The sequence below is a fragment of the Leopardus geoffroyi genome, chromosome B2 (genome assembly GCF_018350155.1).
Source record: "Leopardus geoffroyi isolate Oge1 chromosome B2, O.geoffroyi_Oge1_pat1.0, whole genome shotgun sequence".
Classification (NCBI taxonomy): Eukaryota; Metazoa; Chordata; class Mammalia; order Carnivora; family Felidae; genus Leopardus; species Leopardus geoffroyi.
This window is the reverse complement of record NC_059332.1, coordinates 32,298,592-32,319,806: the sequence shown is the minus strand read 5'-3', so window position 1 is coordinate 32,319,806 and position 21,215 is coordinate 32,298,592. Positions and strand designations below refer to the sequence as shown.

Below are 21,215 nucleotides of genomic sequence, written 5' to 3'. Positions count from 1 at the left end.
TCTCAAACGTTTTGGCGACACCCGATCCTCCGGAACAGTTCGGGGTCGGGCGCCACCCAAGGCGGGGAGGACGCCCTCTAGCAAAGTGCACTGGGGGTGGGCAGAAGGGAGCGCAGATACCAGCGCCGAGCGCCGGAAACCCGGGAGTGTCGAATCTGGAACCGGATGTGTCGACTTCCTGCTCCGCCCCCTTGCGAGAGGGCCGGAACCCAGCGCTCTTCGGAAAACGCGGAGTGGATTCCGGTCCGCTACACGCGTGGGTGTGGGTGGGGAGTGTAACCCCGCGGGGTGGAGTAACCGATCCCTCTCCACCTAAAGCGCTTCCCACGGTTGTTTTAGCCTCGGCGTTGTGTAGTGGGGAGGGGAATGTCAAATTTGGCCCCTGTGCTCCCTCGGGAGCTGGAGACCGGCATCCATTCCAATTAAGTGTGGGGCGAAGAGGGCTCCAGGATCCCCGAGTAGGGGGTCCCGAGCACAGCGGAGCTGGGGACCCGGGCTCCTGGGTTCTGGCCGCTGGGCATCCAGGGCTCCCCTAGTCCGCAACCCTGGCTCCTGTCCTCACTTCCTTCCCTTTTTGGCTCCTGCTGTCGGAGCGGGCGGACGTGGGGGGGAGCGGAAAGGGCGGGAGGGCCCGGGAGCCTGGCGGGGGGGGTAACGGGGGTGCGGAAAAGCCGAGGAGGGGACTCGGTCCAGGGACTCGTTTGGGGACTGGAGACCGACGGGAACAGCGGCCCGGGACCCGCGCTGCTCCCACCATTCCCGAGCAGGTCAGAGCCAGAACACCCTGTGACCCTGCCCGTTCCCGTACTCGTGACCCCCTCATCCCCCAAATGCACCAGGGCCCCCCATATTCCACTCCTATGTTGCCCCCCCCCAGGACCTCCATACGGTTACCTAGGCACCCACCCGCGTCCCTCTCTTCCCCGATCCCCCGCGCCAACCTGACTCTCCACCTGCCCCCCCCCCTCCGTTTCTCCCCAGGCGCCCCCATGGCCCGACCCCGCTGATTCCTTCACTCGGCCATGCTCCCGCGGCCCCTGCGGCTGCTTTGGGACACGAGCCCCCCCGGGGGAGTCGTGCTGAGCAGCTTCCGGAGCCGAGACCCCGAAGAGGGTGGGGGCCCAAGTGGCCAGGGCGTGGGCGGGGGGCAGGAGGAAGAGGAGGAGGAGGAAGAAGACGAGGTGAGACGCGGGTGGTGGGAAGTCGGGGAGGTATAAATTTCGGAGACTCTCCACCTTTCTCTGGTGTCTGTGTGTCCCTGCATCTCTTTCCCTCAGCCTCAGTTATTTCCGCGCCCCTTGCTGGGTGGCTGCTTGTCTCCCCGCTGCGGGGAGTCCCGGAATTTCTGTGGTTCTCTGTGGCAGTGTGACTCAGGACCTGCCCGCAGGAACCTTCCCTGTTACTGCCAGAGCGTCTGGCTCTCTGTCCTGCGGGTCTCAGGCTCTACCTGCTTATGCAGGAGTGTGCCTGCCTCTTTGGGCATTGTGTCTTGGTCCCTGTCTCCCTCCTTGTTTTTGTTTGGCGGGGAGGGGTTTGTTTCCACAGTAACCGACTCCTCTGACTCTGGGATTGGGAGGGAACCCTTCGATTTTGTGACCCCTCCCCCTCTCCTGCTGGGCAATAAGTGGAGGCGGGAAGCCCAGGTTCTCCGACTTTGGAGGAAAGATCCCAGATTGAGTGTGTATGGGGGGGTAACCAGCTTTCCTCCGGGACTAATGGTGGTGGCCAGAAGCAGGATTCGGGGCCTCAGGAGGGGCCAGAAATTGGATTCGGGGCCCCAAGGCCCTGGACTCCTGGGTCCAGAGACTGGGTGAGGGCAGGGTGACTGGCAGGGCTGGTTTTTCGGGATCGGTTGGGGGAGGGGCTGGGGCCACGTGACTCTGAGTCTGCGCCCCCCCTCCTCCCCAATCATCCCAACTTCCCCTTCTCCTTCCAGTACTGGGATTTGAGCCGCCACCTCGAGGGGGTCTCCAGCATTGAGGGACCAGGGGGAAGGGGGCTAAGGGGAAGGACTATCTCTTAGGGCTCGGTCAGTTCCTGCGGGGGAGGGGGGGGAGGGCGGAGCTTGCGGCTGTGCCTGTGACTGAGGTTCCAGCTTCTCAAGGTCTCTGCCTCTGGCTTTCTGCCTCTCTCGCTTCCCCTTGCACCTTGCTTCTGTGCTGTGTTGGGGTTCAGCTCTGGGGGGAAAGGGCCACAGCGGTCTCCAGGCCCAGGGTTCGTGCATCCCACCCACCTCCCCACTGCCACCCCCTCGACTCCACCGGGCCCTGAGGCGGCTTGGGGGGGGCTGTCTGGGCCCCAGTGGGGGAGACCTGGGGTCACCAGCCCCCCCCACCCCTCGCACTCGCTGGTACTGTCCCCCGCCACCACAGGTGAGGGGTACAGAGGGAGGAGTAGGGCCTGGGGGTGAGGGCTGGGGCCTGTGCGGGGTGGTGTGGGATTGTCTGACTTCCCCTTCCTTGCTCCTCCAGGCCCCTGTGTCTGTCTGGGATGAGGAGGAGGATGGTGCCATCTTTACTGTCACAAGCCGCCAGTATCGGCCTCTTGATCCCCTGGTGAGATCCTGACTTTGGCTTCTCACCTCTGATCCATCATCACCACCCAGCCCCCTTTCCTCTGGCCAACTTTTTGGCCAGAGTGCTAAGTTGGAGGTCTAGAGACCTGGACTCTGCCATGTGACTTAGATCAAGTCTTTTGCCCTCTCTGAATCTCATATGACGAGCCTGGACCATCTCCTAGGTCTGGGATTTTCCCCAGAGATCTAGGGGCAAAGGTGAAAAAAGGGTCAGTAATTGTCCTTCTGTCTCCAACAGGCCCCAACGCCTCCCCCGCGTTCCTCTCGAAGGCTCCGAGCTGGCACTCTGGAGGCCCTGGTCAGACACTTGCTGGATGCTCGGACATCAGGGGCTGACGTGACCTTCACATCAGCTTTCCTGGCCACCCACCGGGCCTTCACCTCCACGCCTGCCCTGCTAGGGCTTGTGGCTGACAGGTCAGGGTCATAAGAGACCAAGATGGTATCTGGCTTTCTAAAGCCAGAAAATCCCACCAAAGTAGTCAAAGCCACTGGGGGTTGGGAAAAAATGGGCAGATAGAATCTCTTCTTCCAGGCTGGAAGCTCTTGAATCTCATCCTACTGATGAACTAGAGAGGACAATAGGGTGAGTGACCCCGACTGTTAACCTCACAGTTCCCTCTGGCTGAGCTGCAGCTTGATACCTGACCCCTGGCTGCTTCCCCTTCTCCCAGGGTAGCCATCTCTGTACTGTCAACCTGGCTGGCCTCTCACCCTGAGGATTTTGGCTCTGAGGTCAAGGGTCAGCTTGACCGGCTTGAGAGCTTCTTGCTTCGGACAGGGTATGCAGCAGGGGAGGGTGTTGGGGGGGGCAGCGCTGACCTCATCCGCAACCTCCGGTCCCGGGTGGACCCCCAGGCCCCAGACCTTCCTAAGTCCCTGGCCCTCCCCGGCGACCCCCCTGCTGACCCCACGGATGTCCTGGTGTTCCTCGCTGACCACTTGGCCGAACAGCTGACCCTGCTAGATGCGGTGAGACCCTGACCTCTGACCCCATCCCCCCCCTCCCCCTTACTAACCTCTCCCTCACTCCAGATCCTTTCCTTGCTTCCAACCCTTCCTGATCCAGCTCCCAGCTTCCTCTGTCCACTCAGTTTTGACCTTTCTCCCTTTCCCCTTGATTGTTACCCTTCACACCCTGTGCCCCTTTGGTTCCTTGGCCACCTGAGATCCTCACACCTTTGATATTGGAAGGCTGACCTCGCTTGACTATGAACCTTAACCTCTGACCTCTGCCCTGCAGGAGCTGTTTCTCAATCTGGTCCCCTCTCAGTGCCTGGGGAGCCTGTGGGGTCATAGAGACCGGCCAGGACATTCCCACCTCTGCCCATCCGTCAGAGCTACTGTCACACAGTTCAACAAGGTGGCAGGGGCTGTGGTCAGCTCTGTCCTGGGGGCTACCTCAACTGGAGAGGGGCCTGGAGAGGTGACCATTCGGCCACTCCGTCCTCCCCAGAGGGCTCGGCTCCTGGAGAAGTGGATCCGTGTGGCAGAGGTAAGAGAGAGGCTTGGCCTCGTTGGGGACCCAGGTGTTGAGAGAGAGGTCCCAAAGCTCTGGCCTGCCTCTGTGACCTCCACAGGAGTGTCGTCTGCTCCGAAACTTCTCTTCGGTTTATGCTGTTGTGTCGGCCCTGCAGTCCAGCCCCATCCACAGGCTTCGAGCAGCCTGGGGAGAAGCAGCCAGGTGGGGAGGATGGGGCACCGGCCTGGAGCTGAGGGCTGGGAAGAGGCGTGGGGGTGAGCCTGGCCCATCCTCAAGGTTGCTGCCTTCCACCCCTCAGGGACAGCCTCAGAGTCTTCTCCAGCCTCTGCCAGATTTTCTCCGAGGAGGATAATTATTCCCAGAGCCGGGAGCTCCTCCTGCAGGTGAGGCCCTATTCCCTGGTGTTCCCAGCCACCCCTGCTCCCCGTGCCACACGTGCCACACCTATATCTCCTCGTTCTGTCCCCTCCCTCCCCCCGCCCAGGAGGCGAAGCTGCAGCCCTCTCTGGAGCCAAATTCCAAGAAGACCCCGAGGTCTGGCTCCCGGGGTGGGGTGAGTGACCAGTTGGGGGGTGGTTGTGAAGGAGTAAGGAGTGTGTGGGGGGCAGCAGACTGAGGGATGTAGAGGGGAGGCATAGCGGGGTGGGAGAATTAAATTTGTCCTTCAAGACAATGGGATAGGAAAGTGCAGAGCAATGGAGAGCTCTCAGATCAGGGGCGGGGGCGTCTAATCCTGACCTCTGACCTCAGGGTGTGGTCCCATATCTTGGCACCTTCTTGAAGGACCTGGTGATGCTGGATGCAGCCTCCAAGGATGAGCTGGAGGTCGGTGGTGTGTGTGTTAATGTGTGCATTGTGATGAGGGAACAAATGGGCCTCAGGGCCAGACAGACCTTCCAGAAAGGTGCCGTGGGGTGTTAGCGCTTGAACTCCAGGGCTCGAGCCAGATTGCCAGAATTCTGGTTCTGTTACTTGGGCAAGTTGCTTGACTTCTTTGTGCCTAGTGATCTGTAAACAGGAAACCAGTGACAGTGTCTATGTCAGTCTGTTATTATGAGGATTAAGTGAATTAATGTTTGGCAAGTGCTTAGAACATGCCCTAAATGTAAGCATATGTAGCATTTGTTAAATAAACAAACATTGAGATTTTGGGCAAGTTCCTCATTGTCTCTGAGCCCTGATTTTCTCATCTATGAAATGGACACCCTTTCTACCTGTGACCATTCAATTTCAAGGGTAAAGTAGGGGGCTTAGGGCATGACGGGAGTGAGGGGGAGCCAGGGAAAGGATGGAGGAGTCAGAGGCCTAGTGAATGAAGTGTGTGTGAGTTGAATGTGGATGTGTGTGTGCTTGGAAAGGGGTAGTCTCTCTGTGGCAGGGTTGGGCTTCACCCCATCCCCATTATTTTTGCAGAACGGATACATCAATTTTGACAAGCGGAGGAAGGTGAGGGGAGTGCATGGGCCGGATGCTAGACATCTCTAGTCATGTCCCAGGAAGGGGAGGGAGATGGGGAAAGTCGGGGGTCCCTGAGTTTTGGCTCCTGCAGACTGTGGGCTCCTTCCTAGGAGTTTGCTGTCCTTTCGGAACTGCGGCGGCTCCAGAACGAATGTCGTGGCTATGACCTCCGACCTGACCCTGATATTCAGCGGTGGCTACAGGGGCTCCGGCCACTGACAGAGGCCCAGAGGTGACTGGCTGGGCAAGGTTGGGACTCCAGGGCTGGGGTTGAGTGTGGGGATCGGTGTGTCACGTCCTGACTTCTGCCCATTTCCCCCCGTTCACAGCCATCGAGTGTCCTGTGAGGTGGAGCCATCTGGTACCAGTGACCCTCCTGCCCCACGGGTGCTTCGGCCAACGCTGGTCATCTCACAGTGGACAGAGTGAGGGAGTCCGCGGGTAGGGGGGGTAGCATCTTGGGGAAGCTACTTGGGAGAAGAGCCCTTCTTCTTCTGACCCTCCCCGTCTCTTGCCACTCCAGGGTTCTGGGCTCTGTTGGAGGTCCCACCCCTCTTGTCTCCTGGGACCGGCCCAACGTCGGGGGAGGTGACGTACCTGGAGCCCCTGCCCCTCTGCTGACGCGGCTGGCCCAGGTGAGCCCTGTTCCTGATCTCTGACCTCTGACTCAACACTGAACCTGCCCTTGTGAATGTTTCTTGCTTGACTTCTCTGCCTTCATGCCAGTCCCCCATGTTGTTTGTCCCCAGCACATGAAGTGGCCATCTGTCTCATCTCTGGACTCTGCCCTGGAAAGCACTCCATCTTTGCACAGTCCGGCTGACCCCAGCCACCTCTCTCCCCCAGCGTCCTCTCCCAGGCCTTCTCGAGGTCACCGCCGCTCCGCCTCCTGTGGCTCCCCACTCAGTGGGGGTGCAGAGGGGGCCTCCAGGGGGACTGGATGTGGGGGAGGGGGGCCTGGGCCAGGGGCCTCTGATTGCCGAATCATCCGAGTCCAGATGGAGCTGGGGGAAGATGGAAGCGTCTACAAGAGCATCTTGGTGAGGAAGCTGTGGGCTGGGGGTAGGGGTGAAGGATGATGCCTTGTGGGGCTACAGGTGTTGTCTTAGGTTTGAATAGCCAAGAAGAGGATGATTCTAGTTTTAATTCTGACCTTTGGTTATGGCAGCTGTTTTCTTATCTTTTTTAAGTTTATTTATTTATCTTGAGAGGGACAGAGAGAGTGTGCGCACATAAGTGGGGAAGGGACAGAGGGAGGGAGGGAGAGAGAGGGAGAGAGAGAGGGCATCCTGAGCAGGCTCCATGCTGTCAGTGCGGAGCCCAGCTCGGGACTTGATCTCAAGAGCCGTGAGATCATGACCTGAGCTGAAACCAGGAGTCGGATGCTTAACTGACTGAGTCACCCCAGGCTCCCCAAGTTATGGCAGCTGTTTTATTTTAAAGGCTACTTTGTATTAGCTAGCTGCTGCACCTTGAATTTTGGTGGCCATATTAGATTTTCAGAACCAACAGCAGTTTTGTCATAGGGAAGCAGCCCTATTTCACTGGACACCATGGAGTATAGGCTTGTGCGGTACAGGGAACCACCGTATAGGGTTTCCCTGTTCATTCTAAAGTGTTTGACACCGGTAACCATTTTTGGTTGGGATCAGTGGTTAGAACTGAAAGGCTAGAAAGCAGAGGTGATGGCCAATTTATTGTCCTTTTGGTCTCTGTCCTGCCAGGTGACAAGCCAGGACAAGGCTCCGAGTGTCATCAGTCGTGTCCTTAAAAAAAACAATCGTGATTCTGCAGTGGCTTCGGAGTATGAGCTAGTGCAGCTGCTACCGGGGGAGCGAGGTGAGAGGCCATGAAGGAAGTCAGATTTGGGCGGAGAGCTATGCCCAGCAGTGGGAAGGCGTCCACAACCAGGTGGTTGTGGGGGGAATGACCATGTTTGTTCTCGACACTCCCTCTCTGAACACACAGAGCTGACCATCCCACCCTCGGCTAACGTCTTCTACGCTATGGATGGAGCTTCGCACGATTTCCTCCTACGGCAGCGGCGAAGGCCCTCTCTTGCTACACTGGGTCTCACCAGCAGCCCCTCTGCCTCAGGAACTCCCCCAAGTGAGGGAGGAGGGGGTTCCTTTCCCAGGATCAAGGCCACAGGGAGGAAGATTGCCCGGGCACTGTTCTGAGGAGGAAGCCCTGCCGGCACAACAAAACTTATGGTGGCCACAGCAGATGTGGGTAGCCATCCTGAATGGTGGCAGTCATGTTGCACTGGGAAGAAACCCAGAAAGGTGGCCAGCCACCCTGGGGCAGTGAAGTGCCACTGGTTTACCAGACGGCTGAGGGATTCAGCTTTGGGGGAACTGGTAATCTTGGTAACCAAGTTGGATACCTGTGTGTAGCTCCCTACTTTCCATGAATGCGGCACACAGCTAGTGGTAGAAAATGGAATCGGTTTCTGATTCCTGGCCACATGCTAGCATGCCAAGGGCCAAGGAAAGGCCTGCAAGGAGGGAGAGAAGAAAAGCCTAGAGGCTCTGAGCCCTGGGGAGAGGGGATGGCAAGAAGTAGGTTCTAGTAGGAGTTCTCTTTTTCCTACTGTGGGGTTTCCTGTCACTGTGACAACACTAAGATAATAAACCAAAACACTACGTAAATTCTACTCCCTTGTTGTTGCAGTGTGTATGGTCTAGCTGCTGGGAGTGGGGGTAGAGAGTTGGCTGAAGGTAGACGCCAAGTAACAAGAAGGAGGCCAGTGTTTTCTCCCCATTTCTATCCCATTGCTGAAAGTGAGGTGTTGGTGAAAACAGTTTCCCCACAAGTTTTTGTGGGGAAATTGCTCCCCAGCAACCCCTCCACCCCAGTCCTTTTATTTGCTCTTAAGTTTTTCTCCGCAGTTGTCACAGACCCATGTCAAGTACCACCCACCCAATTAAAGTGATCCATATGAAGGACAACCCCCGGTTGAAAATTTGTAAGAAACAATTTTAGGACAAAGAAAAGGAAGAACAACTCTGTGGATACTGTCTAAACTTGGAGCATTCCATGTTGGGATTTCAAATCCGTCTAAGCTACATTCAAACACATTCCAGAAAGAGACTGACGAGAGATGCCAGGGCTATTTGGAAGATGGCAAGAAATCATAGCAAGGAGGGTCACCACATTTCACCCTGTGGTCTGTTTAGATTACTGTGAGTCCAGCAATTGAACTGACATTCCCAACAACTGTTGTGATGCAAATGCCCTTCCCGTGTTTCTTAAAGGGGTTTGCCACCCAAGATAAGGGAGAATTCAGCGTTGCACATACAGGCAAGAAGTAGGTTTGAGACATTTCAGATTTTACTCTCAAGAAAGAAAGGATTACTCTGCCACAGAGAGATTCCAGTTACAAGAATTTGGGATCTGAGGGAGTAATATAGGTGGTGTATATATAAAGTGAAAGGGGCCCGGGGGACGGATGGGAGACAATTATGACAGAAGTGGCTGGTCAGAAAACAGCCAGGTGTTTTCACATTTTATTAGCTACAGTATAGACCCTAGAGCTGCCTCATTCCCTCCCCTCCCCCTCCCCCCACCACGGGGTCAGGCCTTCCCAGAAGCCCCTGCCTTGGCTGCCTGGGCCCGCTGGAACTCCTGCTGCAGCTGAGCCAGGGTCTCCCTCTGTTGCTCTGACTGCCGTTCGAGGTCGCGGAGCTGCGATTCATATCGCTTACTGAAGAGAGGCAAGAGAGACAAGCAAGTAAGAAATTAATGGGACTTACTAAGGAAGGTGATGAAAGCAAGGAAGAGATTGATGGGGAGGAACTTTGAGATCTGGGGGAGGGTTTGGAGGAACTGGACAACTAGGGGGAGGGGGGTACTCTGGAGCTACACTATAATGGTTTTGGAACACCTCTCCCCCAGCCCTGACGGGTGCATTGCAGGCTCGTGGAAGAAAGACTCACATTTCAGCTGTGATATAGTCCAGCCTCTTCCCCACTGTGGCGCGAGCCTCCCCCAGCTCCTGTTTGACCAGCACAGGACCCAGAAGTTTAAAGACCACGTTGGACCCATCTAGCAGGGCCAGTTCCTGGTGGAGGGATGGGACATAAATGATCAATCACTGCCAGTATAGGTCCCTCCTCGTCCCCACCCCCACCCCGCCCCGCAAATCCCTCTCTCACCTCCTTCACAATATTATTTTCTGTTAGTTGCGCCTCAAGCTTCTGCCGCCCTGACATGGATTTACTCAAGTCTGGGGGTTGGGGGGGAAAGGTCTGATTAGCAACATCAAATGTGCCGCCTGACCCCAATGCTGGAGAGAACAAAATGGAGCTGAGGAAGTAGGCAAGGACGGGGCGGCTGGTCAGTGGGTGGGGAAGAGCACTGAGATGGGGGAAGGAGCTGCCCGCGGGGACTCGGGCAGAAACATTATCTTGGTTTGGCTCTGGACTGTGAGTGAAGGGATTGGGGCGAGGCCACACCGACCCTGCTCCCTTACCCTTCTGTAGCTGCTGATATTTCTCCACTTCTCCCTGTAGCTTCTTCTGGATTAGCTCAGCCATGGCGGGGACGAAGGCCTGCGGGGAGCGGGAGAGGGGCGCAAGTCTAACTCTGGGAGGTACTCAAGCTCCCCTTTCTGGCCTGGCCTGCGGAAATGACAGCACTGTTGACAGACACCCTCCCGGGGCACCGCAGCCTCTCCCCGTCCCGCAGAGCCACTCTATCCCGGTCCCAGGGGGAGGCGGCTGAGGCTAAGACCCCCAAACCCCTCAACCGTAACCCAGCCCTACTCACGTTCTCCCTTCACTATTACTAAACCTGGAAGTAAACAAAGGATGCTGGGAAAAGAGGGTGCCGGAAGTTGTCCTCCTACGCATGTCGGGAACTGTAGTTTGGGCAGGTTTAATGAATGGTGTTCCGCCAAAAAAGACTGGACTCGGGAAGGTTTAGGCAAGATGGGGAAACGAAGCCGGAAAGAGAAACTGTATTGTTTCTTGGGCCCCAGCCTCAGACTACCTTTCATTCATTACTCGGGCATAAGCTGCTGCTCCAGACGGCGGGGCCAACGCCGGCCCCGCCCCTCAAGAGAGAGAGAGAGCGCGAGAGAGAGAGCGCGCGCGCGAGAGCCCTCATTTAAGATGGCGCTTAGAAGGCTTCAGATCTGGTACGGCGCTGATTGGATGAGGGCCGGCCGATTTCCGGGAGTTTCCAAGCCGACTGTGAGACAGCTGAGAGGAGTTTTGCACGTGGATCGTCGTTCGGGTGGGCTAGATGGAGACAGTCCCCAAACCGAGCAGAGATGTCCCGCCCAAGAAGAACAGACTTCAGGCCAAGAAGAAGGTAGAGACCTCCCTGGGGTGGAAGAGAAGTTTTTAGCTGTGGGGTCGCGGGGGGCGGGGCGCGGCGCGGGCTGCGGAGTGTTAAGAGCTCCTGCTCTGCCCGTAGAAACCCCGGAGGTACTGGGAGGAAGAAACCACTCTGACCGCTGCCGGAGCTTCTCCGGGGCCCCCTGGTAACAAGAAAAGGAATCGTGAGCTCCGCCACCAGAGGCCAAAGAACACTAACATCCCAAAAAAGTCTCGGTTCTCCAGAAAGCCTCAGCTCCCGAAGAAACCCCGAGAGCGGAGGAATCCGGAGCCTCAGCGGAGTTTGTCCGGGGTGAGCCTGGGACCTGATAAGGTGGTGGGGCAAGTCGCCTTGTACTTTACGCGTGCGAGGGTTGGGGGTCAGCCCTAGCCTGTCTTCTAATTATTACCTCCTTCCCCAGGCCCAGGATCCATTTCCAGGCCCTGCCCCCGTCCCTGTGGAGGTGGCTCAGAAGTTCTGTCGCATTGACAAATCCAAAAAGGTGAGGACCAGCCAGAGAGTGGGGAAGGGTTGCAGCCCGAGAGTATATGAGTGGGGATGGAGGGGGGCTGTGTGGCTCTCGCGGAATCCTACATAATGTCCAGTTCTTCTCTCACCTCTCCACCACCAACGATCTTATAGCTGCCGCATTCGAAATCCAAAACCCGAAGCCGACTTGAAGTGGCTGAAGCTGAGGAACAGGAAATAAGCATTAAAGCTGCTCGCTCTGAGCTGCTTCTTGCTGAGGAACCCGGGTAAGTGGACTCTCGTGTGGGCCTCCCCAGGCCCTGCTTTATGGGGCTGTCCCTTATCATTTTCACGCTGGTACACCCACTTCATATTAGGAAGTTTTACTGCTAATACTCACTCCTAGGTTTCTGGAAGGGGAGGATGGGGAGGACACGGCAAAGATACGCCAGGTGGACATTGTGGAGGCTGTGGATATTGCAAGTGCAGCCAAGGTGAGTCTGAGATTGGAAAAGGGGCTACTGGCTACATTGGTGGTGCAGAGCAAGACGGAAGTGGGGACTACAAGAGGGAATTATTGAAAGGAGCCAGTTATTTCTTGACTTTCTTTCTCTCTCTCTCTCTCCCCCCCCCCCCTTTTTTTAATGATATTCCCTTTCCTAGCACTTTGATTTGAACTTGCGGCAGTTTGGACCCTACAGACTGAATTACTCCCGAACTGGAAGGTAAGGCTGGATGTCAGTGACTCTTGAACTAGGATATGGTTGCATCTCCTTAAACACTTCAGCCATGTTCACCTCAGCCAGGCCAGTGTATGTTTAGGCAGATGATGGCGGAGGGTGTGGGGGGGGTGGTCCTGTGATTTGCTTGCATGTGAGGTTGAGCATGTAAAATGTCTCATTGGAGAGGAGGGGCTGGTGTGGGGCATACCTCAGATGGTCTGAGTCACGGTGCTTCCCTGCACTGACACTGCCTGTTCCCCACCTCTAACAGACACCTGGCTTTTGGAGGGCGCCGGGGTCATGTGGCCACCCTTGACTGGGTAACAAAGAGGCTCATGTGCGAGATCAACGTCATGGAGGCAGTGCGGGACATCCGGTCAGTGGGGGGGGCGAGGCATCCCATTCTCGATTGAATGACGGTCCCTTGACCCCATCCCACTGAACCACTCTTGCCTTCCTCCCCAGGTTTCTGCATTCAGAGGCACTGTTTGCCGTCGCTCAGAATCGTTGGCTTCACATCTATGACAACCAGGGCATCGAGCTCCACTGTATCCGCCGCTGTGACCGTGTCACGCGGCTTGAGTTCCTGCCTTTTCACTTCCTTCTGGCCACGGCCGTGAGTGGCAATGGAACACGGGGACTGGGCGGCAGCCCTTGAGAAGACTGCTTCTTCTCTGGGATCCCACTAGAAGGACAGAGGGCAATCAGGACTCATTCTGATCTCTCTCTTTCTCTCAGTCAGAGACAGGGTTTCTGACCTACCTGGATGTGTCAGTGGGAAAGATCGTGGCAGCTCTGAATGCTCGGGCTGGACGGCTGGATGTCATGACCAAGAACCCTTACAATGCTGTTATCCATCTCGGACACAGCAATGGTTGGTCTCTAGCTGAGCTTTGACTCTTTGATCATCCTGACCTGCTTTGCTTCTATATTTGCACTTTGCACATCCCTTTAGATAGCCCCTATTCCTCTCTCTTGATACCTGTTGGCCTTGAGACCCCATCTTTCCCAGGTATAATCCCCTTAGCGCCTGTTGATAACTTCAGCTCCTCTTCTCTCACATCCAGGGACTGTGTCCTTATGGAGTCCAGCCATGAAGGAGCCACTGGCAAAGATTCTCTGTCATCGTGGAGGGGTCCGGGCTGTGGCAGTAGATTCTACAGGCACGTAAGTCACTTGTTTGGTCATGAGGTGCTGGGGAGGTCGCCGCTGGGTAGAAGAGTATAGAAAGCAGTATGCCTTTAGGAGCATAGACTTGCAGTCAAGCTGCCCAGATTTAAATCCTGGTGTTAACCACTGACGGGCCACGTAAGCATGGGCACACTCCATAACCTCTGTGTGCCACACACTCTTTCATCACCCCAAGAGTGGGGATGAGTATCTAGCTCAAGCGGCAGGAAGCTTTTTCTGTAAAGAGCCAAATAGAAAGACTTTAGGTTTTGCTAGCTGAGAGGGAAATTCAAGCATGTTATGTAGGTACTTAAGAGAAAACAAAGCGTCACAAATTTTTAGGCAATAAAACTTAGAATATAATAATTGAATATAGCATTTTTGTAATACAGGTCTGATGGGAAGAACTGGATTCCTCTTTTTGAGGATAACATTTTGCTCAGTTACGGTTAAAAGTTACAGTATTCTAAATCATCAAACTCATTTGCAAATGCTTGTTAGCATTGATCTGGGAAGAGATTTTACCTATTTGTCTTTGAAAACCTCTTTCACACAGATCGTGAGATAGGTGGCGCTTGAAACGTTGTCCAGTTATAATGGTGTCCTTGTGAGTTGTGGTGTGCCCACAGTGGTGCAGAGATGAGATGCCATATGTGGTGTTGGTGTTGACCTCTCTCCTGTGCTCTTGTGGTGCAGAAGCAGCCCCAGAAGAAGCCAATGAAAGCATGTGGTTGTGCTCCAGTAAAACTTACTTTGCAGACACTGAAATTTGAATCTCCTGTAACTTTCACCTGTTTCAAAAGATTTTTTATCTTTTCCTACTACTTAAAAATGTAAAAACCATTTGGAGCTCCAGGGCTGTACAGAAGCAGGTGGTGGGCTGGATTTGTTTGCTGCATGGGCTGTAGTTTGCCAAGCCCTGGGCTTAGTTCATAGGCTGTCACAGGCGGCTGGTGTCAACACGAGTTAAAGCCTGTAGGGTTTAGCGTGGTGCCCAGGGAGTACGGAGCACTGGCTTTCACCACTGGCATCCTTGAAGATGATTGTTCTCTTGAGTTCTGGCTGGTGATGTGAGGGGTAGGAGTAGGGGGCCTGCTTCGAATTGCTGCCTCTCCTGAGAGTTTGCCGCTGCTCAGCTGTGCTGTCTGATGCGTACATATGTGCGGACCTGGTGTACTGTTTTCCGCATGAGTTCCCTCTAATGGGATCAGTGGATGTTCCTCTTAATTCCTTTCATTGTCAGGCACTCACTGGGCACCTGCTGTGGACTAGGCTCTGTGCTGAGGTTCTGGGGGTACAAGGGTGAATGGGCTGTTGAGCCTGTCATGGGGCAGTATTCTACTTTATGTTCAGAAACGGGACTGTGGTTGACAGAAACGATTAGCCAGGAGACACGCTTAGTTCCTACTAAGTTGTCTTCTGTTGCCCCAGATTTAATGTGTCCATCGCGGGATAGGTCACCCCACTCCCCAGAGTTCCTCCAGGCTTGCTCCTTTTCTGCCACACTTTCCAGTCACCCAGAATTTGACTGGACACCTCCAGCTAGCTCCATTGCCCTGTGATCTTCAGCCATCAGTAAGGGCAGGAACCAAATTGCTGTTGACTGGGTGCTTTCTGGGTGCCCAGGCTCTACTGCTTGTTTTGGTGGCATCCTTTCATTACTGCCCATGCTCCCCTTTGAGGTCCTGGCTGCTTTCCCCTCAAGGGCCTCTCTGAAGTCCATTTCTGTCCATTGTTGCTGCCTCCTATTGAACACATGTGATATTCACAGACACTTTCCAGCCTCTGATTGTTCCTCCTGCTGGCAAGTCCTGGGTGCTGCTGGCATACTAATCTGCTTTCCTTCTTTTACACTGCTGCTCAGGAATCTTGTACATGAAATGTGAACTCCATCATTTTATTTTCAAATGGTTTCAAAGAAAGTCTGTAAAAAAAAAAGGGGGGGGTGCCGCCTAGGTGGTTCAGTCATTAAGCGTCTGACCCTAGCTCAGGTCATGATCTCACAATTTGCAAGTTCGAGCCCCGCATCAGGGTCTGTGCTGACAGCTCAGACCCTGGAGCCTGCTTTGGATTCTGTGTCTCTCTCTGTCTCTCTCTGCCCCTCCAGTTGCATGCTTGCATGCACTCTCAAAAATAAACGTTAAAAAAAATTTTTTTTTTTTTTAAAGTCTGGAAAAGGAATAGCCCAGTAGTCCCCAACTTATAAAAACTTTCCAGATGCTCAGACCCCCTTGCCCTCCCGTAGTTGTACCTTAGGGGCCGAGAGATATGCTTCAACCATTTTTACTCTGTATTTGTGCCAGTTTGGCTTTAGGAGAATGCTTTCTGTGGGCCATTGAACCTATGTTGTCGTTTGCCTTCCCTAGACTGCTTTGGTCAGCTGCTGCTGTGCCCGAGGCCTAATCACGTAGTTTCCTGAGATTTGGTCAACACCTTGAGTACAGCTCTGGTCCTTGATCTTGGCCCAACTCTGCTTATCTCTGGTCCTTCTCAAGAGCACCTCAGATAAGCCACAGGGGCTCAAGATGAGGCTTACTGGCTTCCTCGAGGCATTCTGGAAGCGGGCATTAGGACTGGATGGGATTCTTAGAACTAGACTGTTTTCTGCAGGGTTAGTAGCATGGTAGTGTAGCCTGGATGCCCTCTGGTCAGTGGGCTGGTATTTGTGCAGGGGATCCCAAAGGCAGGTATGTGTGGGGAGAGAAGCCAGTATGTTCCCTTGAGTTGTGGGTTGACTGAAGGGTGTGACCTGTGTCCCAGGAGCCCTCCGTAATTCCTGGTTTGCATTGATGGTCTTTCCATCTGATGCAGCTGGGGCCCTGATTGTCTTGTGAGGAGAAGTGTCCAGCTGGGCCTCTATTCAGCCCCATCACTAGGCTAGTCCCTTTCATAGGAGTCCTTTGGTACCCTCTTCTTTGGCTCACAGCCAAGGCTAAAAAGAGAGTCTGTGGCCCCTTAGCAAACTTACATACCCTGGCCTGGCTGGTCGCCCTTTAGCCTCCCTCTCTGAGGAACATCATGAACATAGAAACTCCAACCTTGGAAAACAAACTACAGTGCACGATTCCTTGAGAGGATTGCCCTCCCTTTTTCCAGGGAAAGGGGGGGGTGGGGCAGGGCCTCCTAGCTTATTACTTCATTACTTCCTAAGGTTTTCTCAGGTCCTCACAATCTTCCAGTTGTGGTCTGTCATTGCTGGAGAGCAGTGCTGGGGACTCTGGGTCCTCAGTCTGAGTTTAAAGAGCCCCTGCTGTTTGTCCCCTTGTGATCCTCCTGACATTTCCCACTGATCCCAAAAACAGACCTCTGCTTCCATTTCACCATCTCCACACTCTGATATTCATTTGTACTTGCTATGTTTCTTTAAATTTTTTTTTTTTTTCAACGTTTATTTATTTTTGGGACAGAGAGAGACAGAGCATGAACGGGGGAGGGGCAGAGAGAGAGGGAGACACAGAATTGGAAACAGGCTCCAGGCTCTGAGCCATCAGCCCAGAGCCTGATGCGGGGCTCGAACTCACGGACCGCGAGATCGTGACCTGGCTGAAGTCGGACGCTCAACCGACTGCGCCACCCAGGCGCCCCGATTTGTACTTGCTATGTTTCTTGAGAATGACCTAGAACAGCTCCTAGAGGTCCTCCCTGATCACTGCTGTTGATCCTTCTCTTTGCTGAGCCACTGTACTCCCTGTGGGTACAGTGGAACATCTCATTTAGGTACAGATGGGTATGTGCACTGTCCCTTTGATTAAGACAGCAGACACTAATGGGGCGCTTGGGTGGCTCAGTTAAGTGTCTGACTTTAGCTCAGGTCATGATGGTCTGTGAGGTTGAGCCCCGCATTGGGCTCTGTGCTGACAGCTCAGAACTTGGAGCCTGCTTAGGATTCTGTGTCTCCCTCTCTCTGCCCCTCCCCCCTCACATTCTGTCTCTCAAAAATGAATAAATGTTAAAATATTAAAAGAAAAAAAAAAGAGGGAGAAGAGACACTAAAGAGACAGGCTGGACTTGAATTCTAGCTCTACTATTCACTCTTACTTGATTATCTTCCTCTGAGCTTCAGTTTCCTCATCTGTAAAAGGGAAATAAAAATTGTTTCTCCCCACCGAGACTTTATGCTTGCACTTGGCTATAGACCTGCACAGTAAGCCCACACTGCAGATTAATTGACCTCCCTGTTTCTACCAGGTACATGGCCACCTCTGGCCTGGACCACCAGCTGAAGATCTTTGATTTACGAGGGACGTTCCAGCCTCTGAGTGCTCGGACCCTGCCCCAGGGAGCAGGGCACCTGGTCTTTTCCCAGCGGGGACTGCTGGCTGCAGGCATGGGTGACGTGGTCAACATATGGGCGGGGCAGGGCAAGGCCAGCCTGCCCTCCCTGGAGCAGCCTTACCTCACCCACCGGCTCTCAGGCCACGTGCATGGCCTTCACTTCTGCCCCTTTGAAGATGTGCTGGGGGTGGGGCACACTGGGGGCATCACCAGCATGCTGGTACCTGGTGAGTGGGCCAGAGGATGGGGTCCAGTGAATGAACTCTGGATGGAAGTGTGGGTTGGCTTGTGATAGCCAGGAGCAAAAGGGCTTGGTTGGGCTGGAGCGGCTGGACTTGGTTCTGTTTATAGCTCCATGCTTCTCCCTCTTTCTAGGGGCTGCTGAGCCCAACTTTGACGGCCTGGAGAGTAATCCTTACAGGAGCCAAAAGCAGCGCCAGGAGTGGGAGGTGAAGGCCCTGCTGGAGAAGGTGAGCATGTACCTGCATGTGGTTTGGGCTGGGGGTAGGAAAAGCTCCCCATGGCCCCGGGGGTCTTGGGAAGAGTGGGATTCAGCAGCCCCCTGGCTTCTGTCCCTCTTTGGATCATCCTCCTGTGGCTCCTATGGTTCCTTACCCATTCCTGTCCCTCCGTGACACCTCCAGGTACCTGCAGAGCTCATTTGTCTGGACCCACGAGCCCTGGCAGAGGTTGATGTCATCTCTTTGGAGCAAGAAAAGAAGGATCGGATAGAGAGGCTGGTATGAATCAGGCCCAAGTGCCCAGACCCTTCCCCCCTTCACAGCCTCCCCTGTGCCATGTCCCCAGAAGTATGGCACAGCACATGGTACTGCCACGGTTCCTGGTCTCTGAGGCTCTTATGGATTTTACCCTTGTCTCCTCTCTTAGGGCTACGACCCCGAGGCCAAGGCTCCTTTCCAGCCAAAGCCAAAGCAGAAGGGCCGCAGTTCTACAGCAAGCCTGGTGAAGAGGAAGAGGAAGGTCATGGATGAGGAGCACCGGGTAAATGATCACTGGCGGGGGTGGACCAGGAGTCCCGTGGGCCTCTGCCCTTGCCAGCCTGCCACTTCTTACCTTGCCGCCCTCTCACCACCCAGGATAAAGTCCGACAGAGCCTTGAGCAGCAGCCGCAGAAGCAAGAGAAGAAGGCCAAGCCCACGAGGGCCCGACCATCTGCCCTGGACAGATTTCTGCGCTGAGCCGTGCCCAAGGATGGCCTGAGAGCAACACTTTCCCGCACGACTGCCCATGGGGAAATGACCCTATTCCTTGGAATAAGGAGGGGGCAGTATGCCCCTTCCCCAGCTGGGTAGGGACAGCTGGCTCCTGGGCTGGGTTGGGATTAAAGAAGAAGGTGGGGTTTTTTTGGATAATGTGTCTAGATCATTCTCAGGACCTGTTCCCCTCCCTGTGCCCAGCATGGGACTACTCTAGGATCTGAGGGGTCACGGTGTCCTGCTTCTACCCCCACCTCATATCTCGTCACTATAGCCTTAGCCTTGTTCTTTAGGGCCCTTCCTCCTCTCTTTCCCATGTCCCTGGAGAGGTCCTTCCCATCCAGCACGGTCTGGCAGCCTCCAGGCTCCCCGGGTATGTGTTCTTGGACTCCTGGTGACGACCACGCTGTACTCGAAGAGGTAGAGAGACAAGTTTATTGAGGAGCTTGTGCCCCTCTCCTATGGCTGGAGAGAACAACCCCAGCATTGTTTTGCTCTTCCTGGTGACCATCTTTGGGGCTGGCAGGCCAGGCCCCTCAATTTCTCTTATCTTCAGTGGTAGACTGAGCATCTGATAGCGGAAAGTGGCCATCTGTAGCCAGCTAGGGCCCCTGCCGTGGGCCTGGGCGAGAGACGGCTGTGAGGGGTGCTAGCTAGACCCTGAGCTCCTCACTCTGCTGTGGCCCCAGACACTGTCAGCTGTGAAGCCAGGCTATTACCCGACACCGCAGGATGCCCAAGACTCCCTGGAGCCAGGAGCAGAAGGGTGCAGTCTTTTCTCCCTCAGAGCCTCCCACTAGCTTCCAGGCCTCCTGCATCTTCCAGGGGTCCAACCTGTGGGATGTCAGCAGGAATTTCCCATAGCAGCACCGGTCCAGGGGGTAGTGGGTGGCCCCAGCCAGCTTGACACAATGGGTTGGGGTGAGGCCTCCTCGTCGGGCACTTACCCCCACAAAGACATCTTCCAGTGGTAGAGGGGGTGCCCGGCTGGCCACTTTCAGGATGAGCTGCACGGCAGAAGCTGACAGCACATACCCTGTGCCAGAGGCATAGGGTGGAAAGGGGCCCCAGGTGGGAGGCCACTGCTCCTCTGATACCTGGTGTTTGCTCCCTGGTGTCCGAGAGGGGTGCACCCGCCAGTGCACACGGCCCAGGTACAAAAGAGGCATTGGCTGGCCCCTGAAGATGGACCTTTCTTCCCACTCTTCATCTTCAAACTTATTCTCTCTTGGAGGCTCCATGCTTTTCTCCCATTGTTCCCAACGGCCCCCTCGCCGAACCAGCTCCGATACCAGTTCAGGGACGTTGACAAACACGTCATCATCTGTCTTGAGGATGTAGCGGGCCATGGAGCAATGTTTGTATGCCCAACTCAGCCCGATGAGAGTCTTGAGAGTAAGGTTCCGGTAAGAGTCCCGGAAAGCCGCCTGCAAGATGTCTCCCCGAGTCGCTGCCTCTCGTGCCAGGTCGATCTCGTGGGATTCCCTGGTGGGATGCCGCAAACTTGGCTCTCCCAGCAGAAAGAGTGTCTGCACCCTGAGCCCTCGGGCTTCACGCAGCCCGCCCCACGAAGCCCGAATGGCGTCTCTTTGGTTCAGGTTCTCTGGGGCCGTGCACACCAGTATGAGCAGGAAGGGTGGGGCGCCGGGACCCCCACATGCCTCCTCATTGGGGATCAGGAGGCGGGGCAGGGCCAGGGGCGGCCCTGGGGACGCCGGCGCCGGGAGGAGGGAGGCCAGCGAGAGGCTCAGCAGCTCCTCCCCGATGCCCGAGGGCCCGAAAAGGGTCCAAATAATCACCAGCATCAGGGCAGCAAGGAGAAGGCGCCGGAAGAGGCTGAGGGGCATGGTGTGGCGTAATCAGAAGGGACCTAGAGGGAAAGATGGGGGCGGTTAGAGTGCGGAGGCCCCAGATCTCCGTGCTCTGGGTCCGTAACGGGCCACGCCTGGGATGGAGCGCGCGGCCAGTGCCGGCGCCGGGAGCGGGGTGGGGGCGCCTAAGCCCAGGAGGCGGCGCGGCCGCGGGGGGTGTGGGGTAGCACAGCCGGAGCTGCGGGGAGGTTACCTTGTCGTCGGGGCCCCGCCGTCCCAAAGCTCGGCTCCATGGCGGGGTTTCGCCACAGCGCCAGTCGCCCCTCCTCCACCCGCGGTGGCGGCTGGGTCCCGCCCTCCTCCCTCGGAGAGTGTAGTGGCGCGTGCACACCGCCTTCCCGGAAGCGTAGAGGCAAGCGAAATACCGGTGGCGGGGCCTCTGTGCGACCGCGAATGGGATTCGGATCAGTGTGCCTCGTACGCAGAGGCGGGCGCGGGGCAGCCTACCAGCCGCGGCCTCCCTCCCCAAGTACGCAAGCGCCCCCTCGCTCTGCTGCGGAGCCCAGCTCTTCCGGGTCAGCGATTTATAGGGTTGCCTCGGTAGGGGAAGCTCACAACTCTCCGGGTCTCCGCGGGCCACTTCTTTTTTTCCTTAAGAAACCTAGGTTTGGTCAAGACCTGTGGTAGTCACACTTGCCACACCGCCCCACGCGC

The 21,215-nt window shown here is 55.7% G+C and overlaps 4 protein-coding genes and 1 long non-coding RNA gene across 9 annotated transcripts; 2 read left to right on the top strand and 3 right to left on the bottom strand.

Annotated features, from left to right (window-relative positions):
* Nucleotides 1–653: 653 nt before the first annotated feature.
* RGL2 (ral guanine nucleotide dissociation stimulator like 2) lies at nucleotides 654–8,172 on the top strand. Its single transcript, XM_045497890.1, has 18 exons — nucleotides 654–767; nucleotides 982–1,181; nucleotides 2,472–2,555; nucleotides 2,814–2,992; nucleotides 3,111–3,161; nucleotides 3,250–3,547; nucleotides 3,819–4,070; nucleotides 4,156–4,259; nucleotides 4,357–4,441; nucleotides 4,543–4,611; nucleotides 4,809–4,883; nucleotides 5,472–5,504; nucleotides 5,627–5,748; nucleotides 5,846–5,941; nucleotides 6,040–6,151; nucleotides 6,266–6,556; nucleotides 7,241–7,355; nucleotides 7,485–8,172. The coding sequence occupies exons 2-18, from the start codon at nucleotides 1,023–1,025 to the stop codon at nucleotides 7,694–7,696; spliced, it is 2,337 nt and encodes a 778-aa protein (XP_045353846.1). The 5' UTR covers nucleotides 654–767; nucleotides 982–1,022; the 3' UTR covers nucleotides 7,697–8,172.
* A 655-nt stretch (nucleotides 8,173–8,827) lies between these two features.
* PFDN6 (prefoldin subunit 6) lies at nucleotides 8,828–10,619 on the bottom strand. Of its 4 annotated transcripts, none has more exons than XM_045497905.1 (5): nucleotides 10,509–10,619; nucleotides 9,991–10,138; nucleotides 9,674–9,744; nucleotides 9,455–9,579; nucleotides 8,828–9,222 (listed from the first exon to the last, which is right to left on the bottom strand). In XM_045497905.1, the coding sequence occupies exons 2-5, from the start codon at nucleotides 10,052–10,054 to the stop codon at nucleotides 9,093–9,095; spliced, it is 390 nt and encodes a 129-aa protein (XP_045353861.1). In that variant the 5' UTR covers nucleotides 10,055–10,138; nucleotides 10,509–10,619; the 3' UTR covers nucleotides 8,828–9,092. The 4 variants fall into 4 exon arrangements, with proteins under 4 accessions (XP_045353861.1, XP_045353862.1, XP_045353860.1 ...); XM_045497906.1 differs by having other exon boundaries at nucleotides 9,991–10,069; XM_045497904.1 differs by lacking the exon at nucleotides 10,509–10,619 and adding an exon at nucleotides 10,287–10,493 and having other exon boundaries at nucleotides 9,991–10,069.
* A 9-nt stretch (nucleotides 10,620–10,628) lies between these two features.
* Nucleotides 10,629–18,843, top strand: WDR46 (WD repeat domain 46). The gene is made up of 15 exons (XM_045497895.1): nucleotides 10,629–10,832; nucleotides 10,938–11,150; nucleotides 11,260–11,340; nucleotides 11,481–11,593; nucleotides 11,713–11,800; nucleotides 11,970–12,031; nucleotides 12,300–12,404; nucleotides 12,494–12,644; nucleotides 12,767–12,902; nucleotides 13,096–13,195; nucleotides 17,387–17,700; nucleotides 17,849–17,943; nucleotides 18,118–18,213; nucleotides 18,362–18,475; nucleotides 18,571–18,843. The coding sequence occupies exons 1-15, from the start codon at nucleotides 10,764–10,766 to the stop codon at nucleotides 18,670–18,672; spliced, it is 1,839 nt and encodes a 612-aa protein (XP_045353851.1). The 5' UTR covers nucleotides 10,629–10,763; the 3' UTR covers nucleotides 18,673–18,843.
* Nucleotides 13,534–17,389, bottom strand: LOC123608240. The gene is made up of 2 exons (XR_006717141.1): nucleotides 17,224–17,389; nucleotides 13,534–15,122 (listed from the first exon to the last, which is right to left on the bottom strand). It is a non-coding gene; the product is annotated as an uncharacterized LOC123608240 (long non-coding RNA).
* Nucleotides 18,844–19,109: 266 nt separating the features above from the next.
* B3GALT4 (beta-1,3-galactosyltransferase 4) lies at nucleotides 19,110–21,055 on the bottom strand. 2 transcript variants are annotated; one of them, XM_045497900.1, is made up of 2 exons: nucleotides 20,927–21,055; nucleotides 19,110–20,560 (listed from the first exon to the last, which is right to left on the bottom strand). In XM_045497900.1, the coding sequence occupies exon 2, from the start codon at nucleotides 20,535–20,537 to the stop codon at nucleotides 19,386–19,388; it is 1,152 nt and encodes a 383-aa protein (XP_045353856.1). In that variant the 5' UTR covers nucleotides 20,538–20,560; nucleotides 20,927–21,055; the 3' UTR covers nucleotides 19,110–19,385. The 2 variants fall into 2 exon arrangements, with proteins under 2 accessions (XP_045353856.1, XP_045353855.1); XM_045497899.1 differs by having other exon boundaries at nucleotides 20,755–21,031.
* Nucleotides 21,056–21,215: the final 160 nt, after the last annotated feature.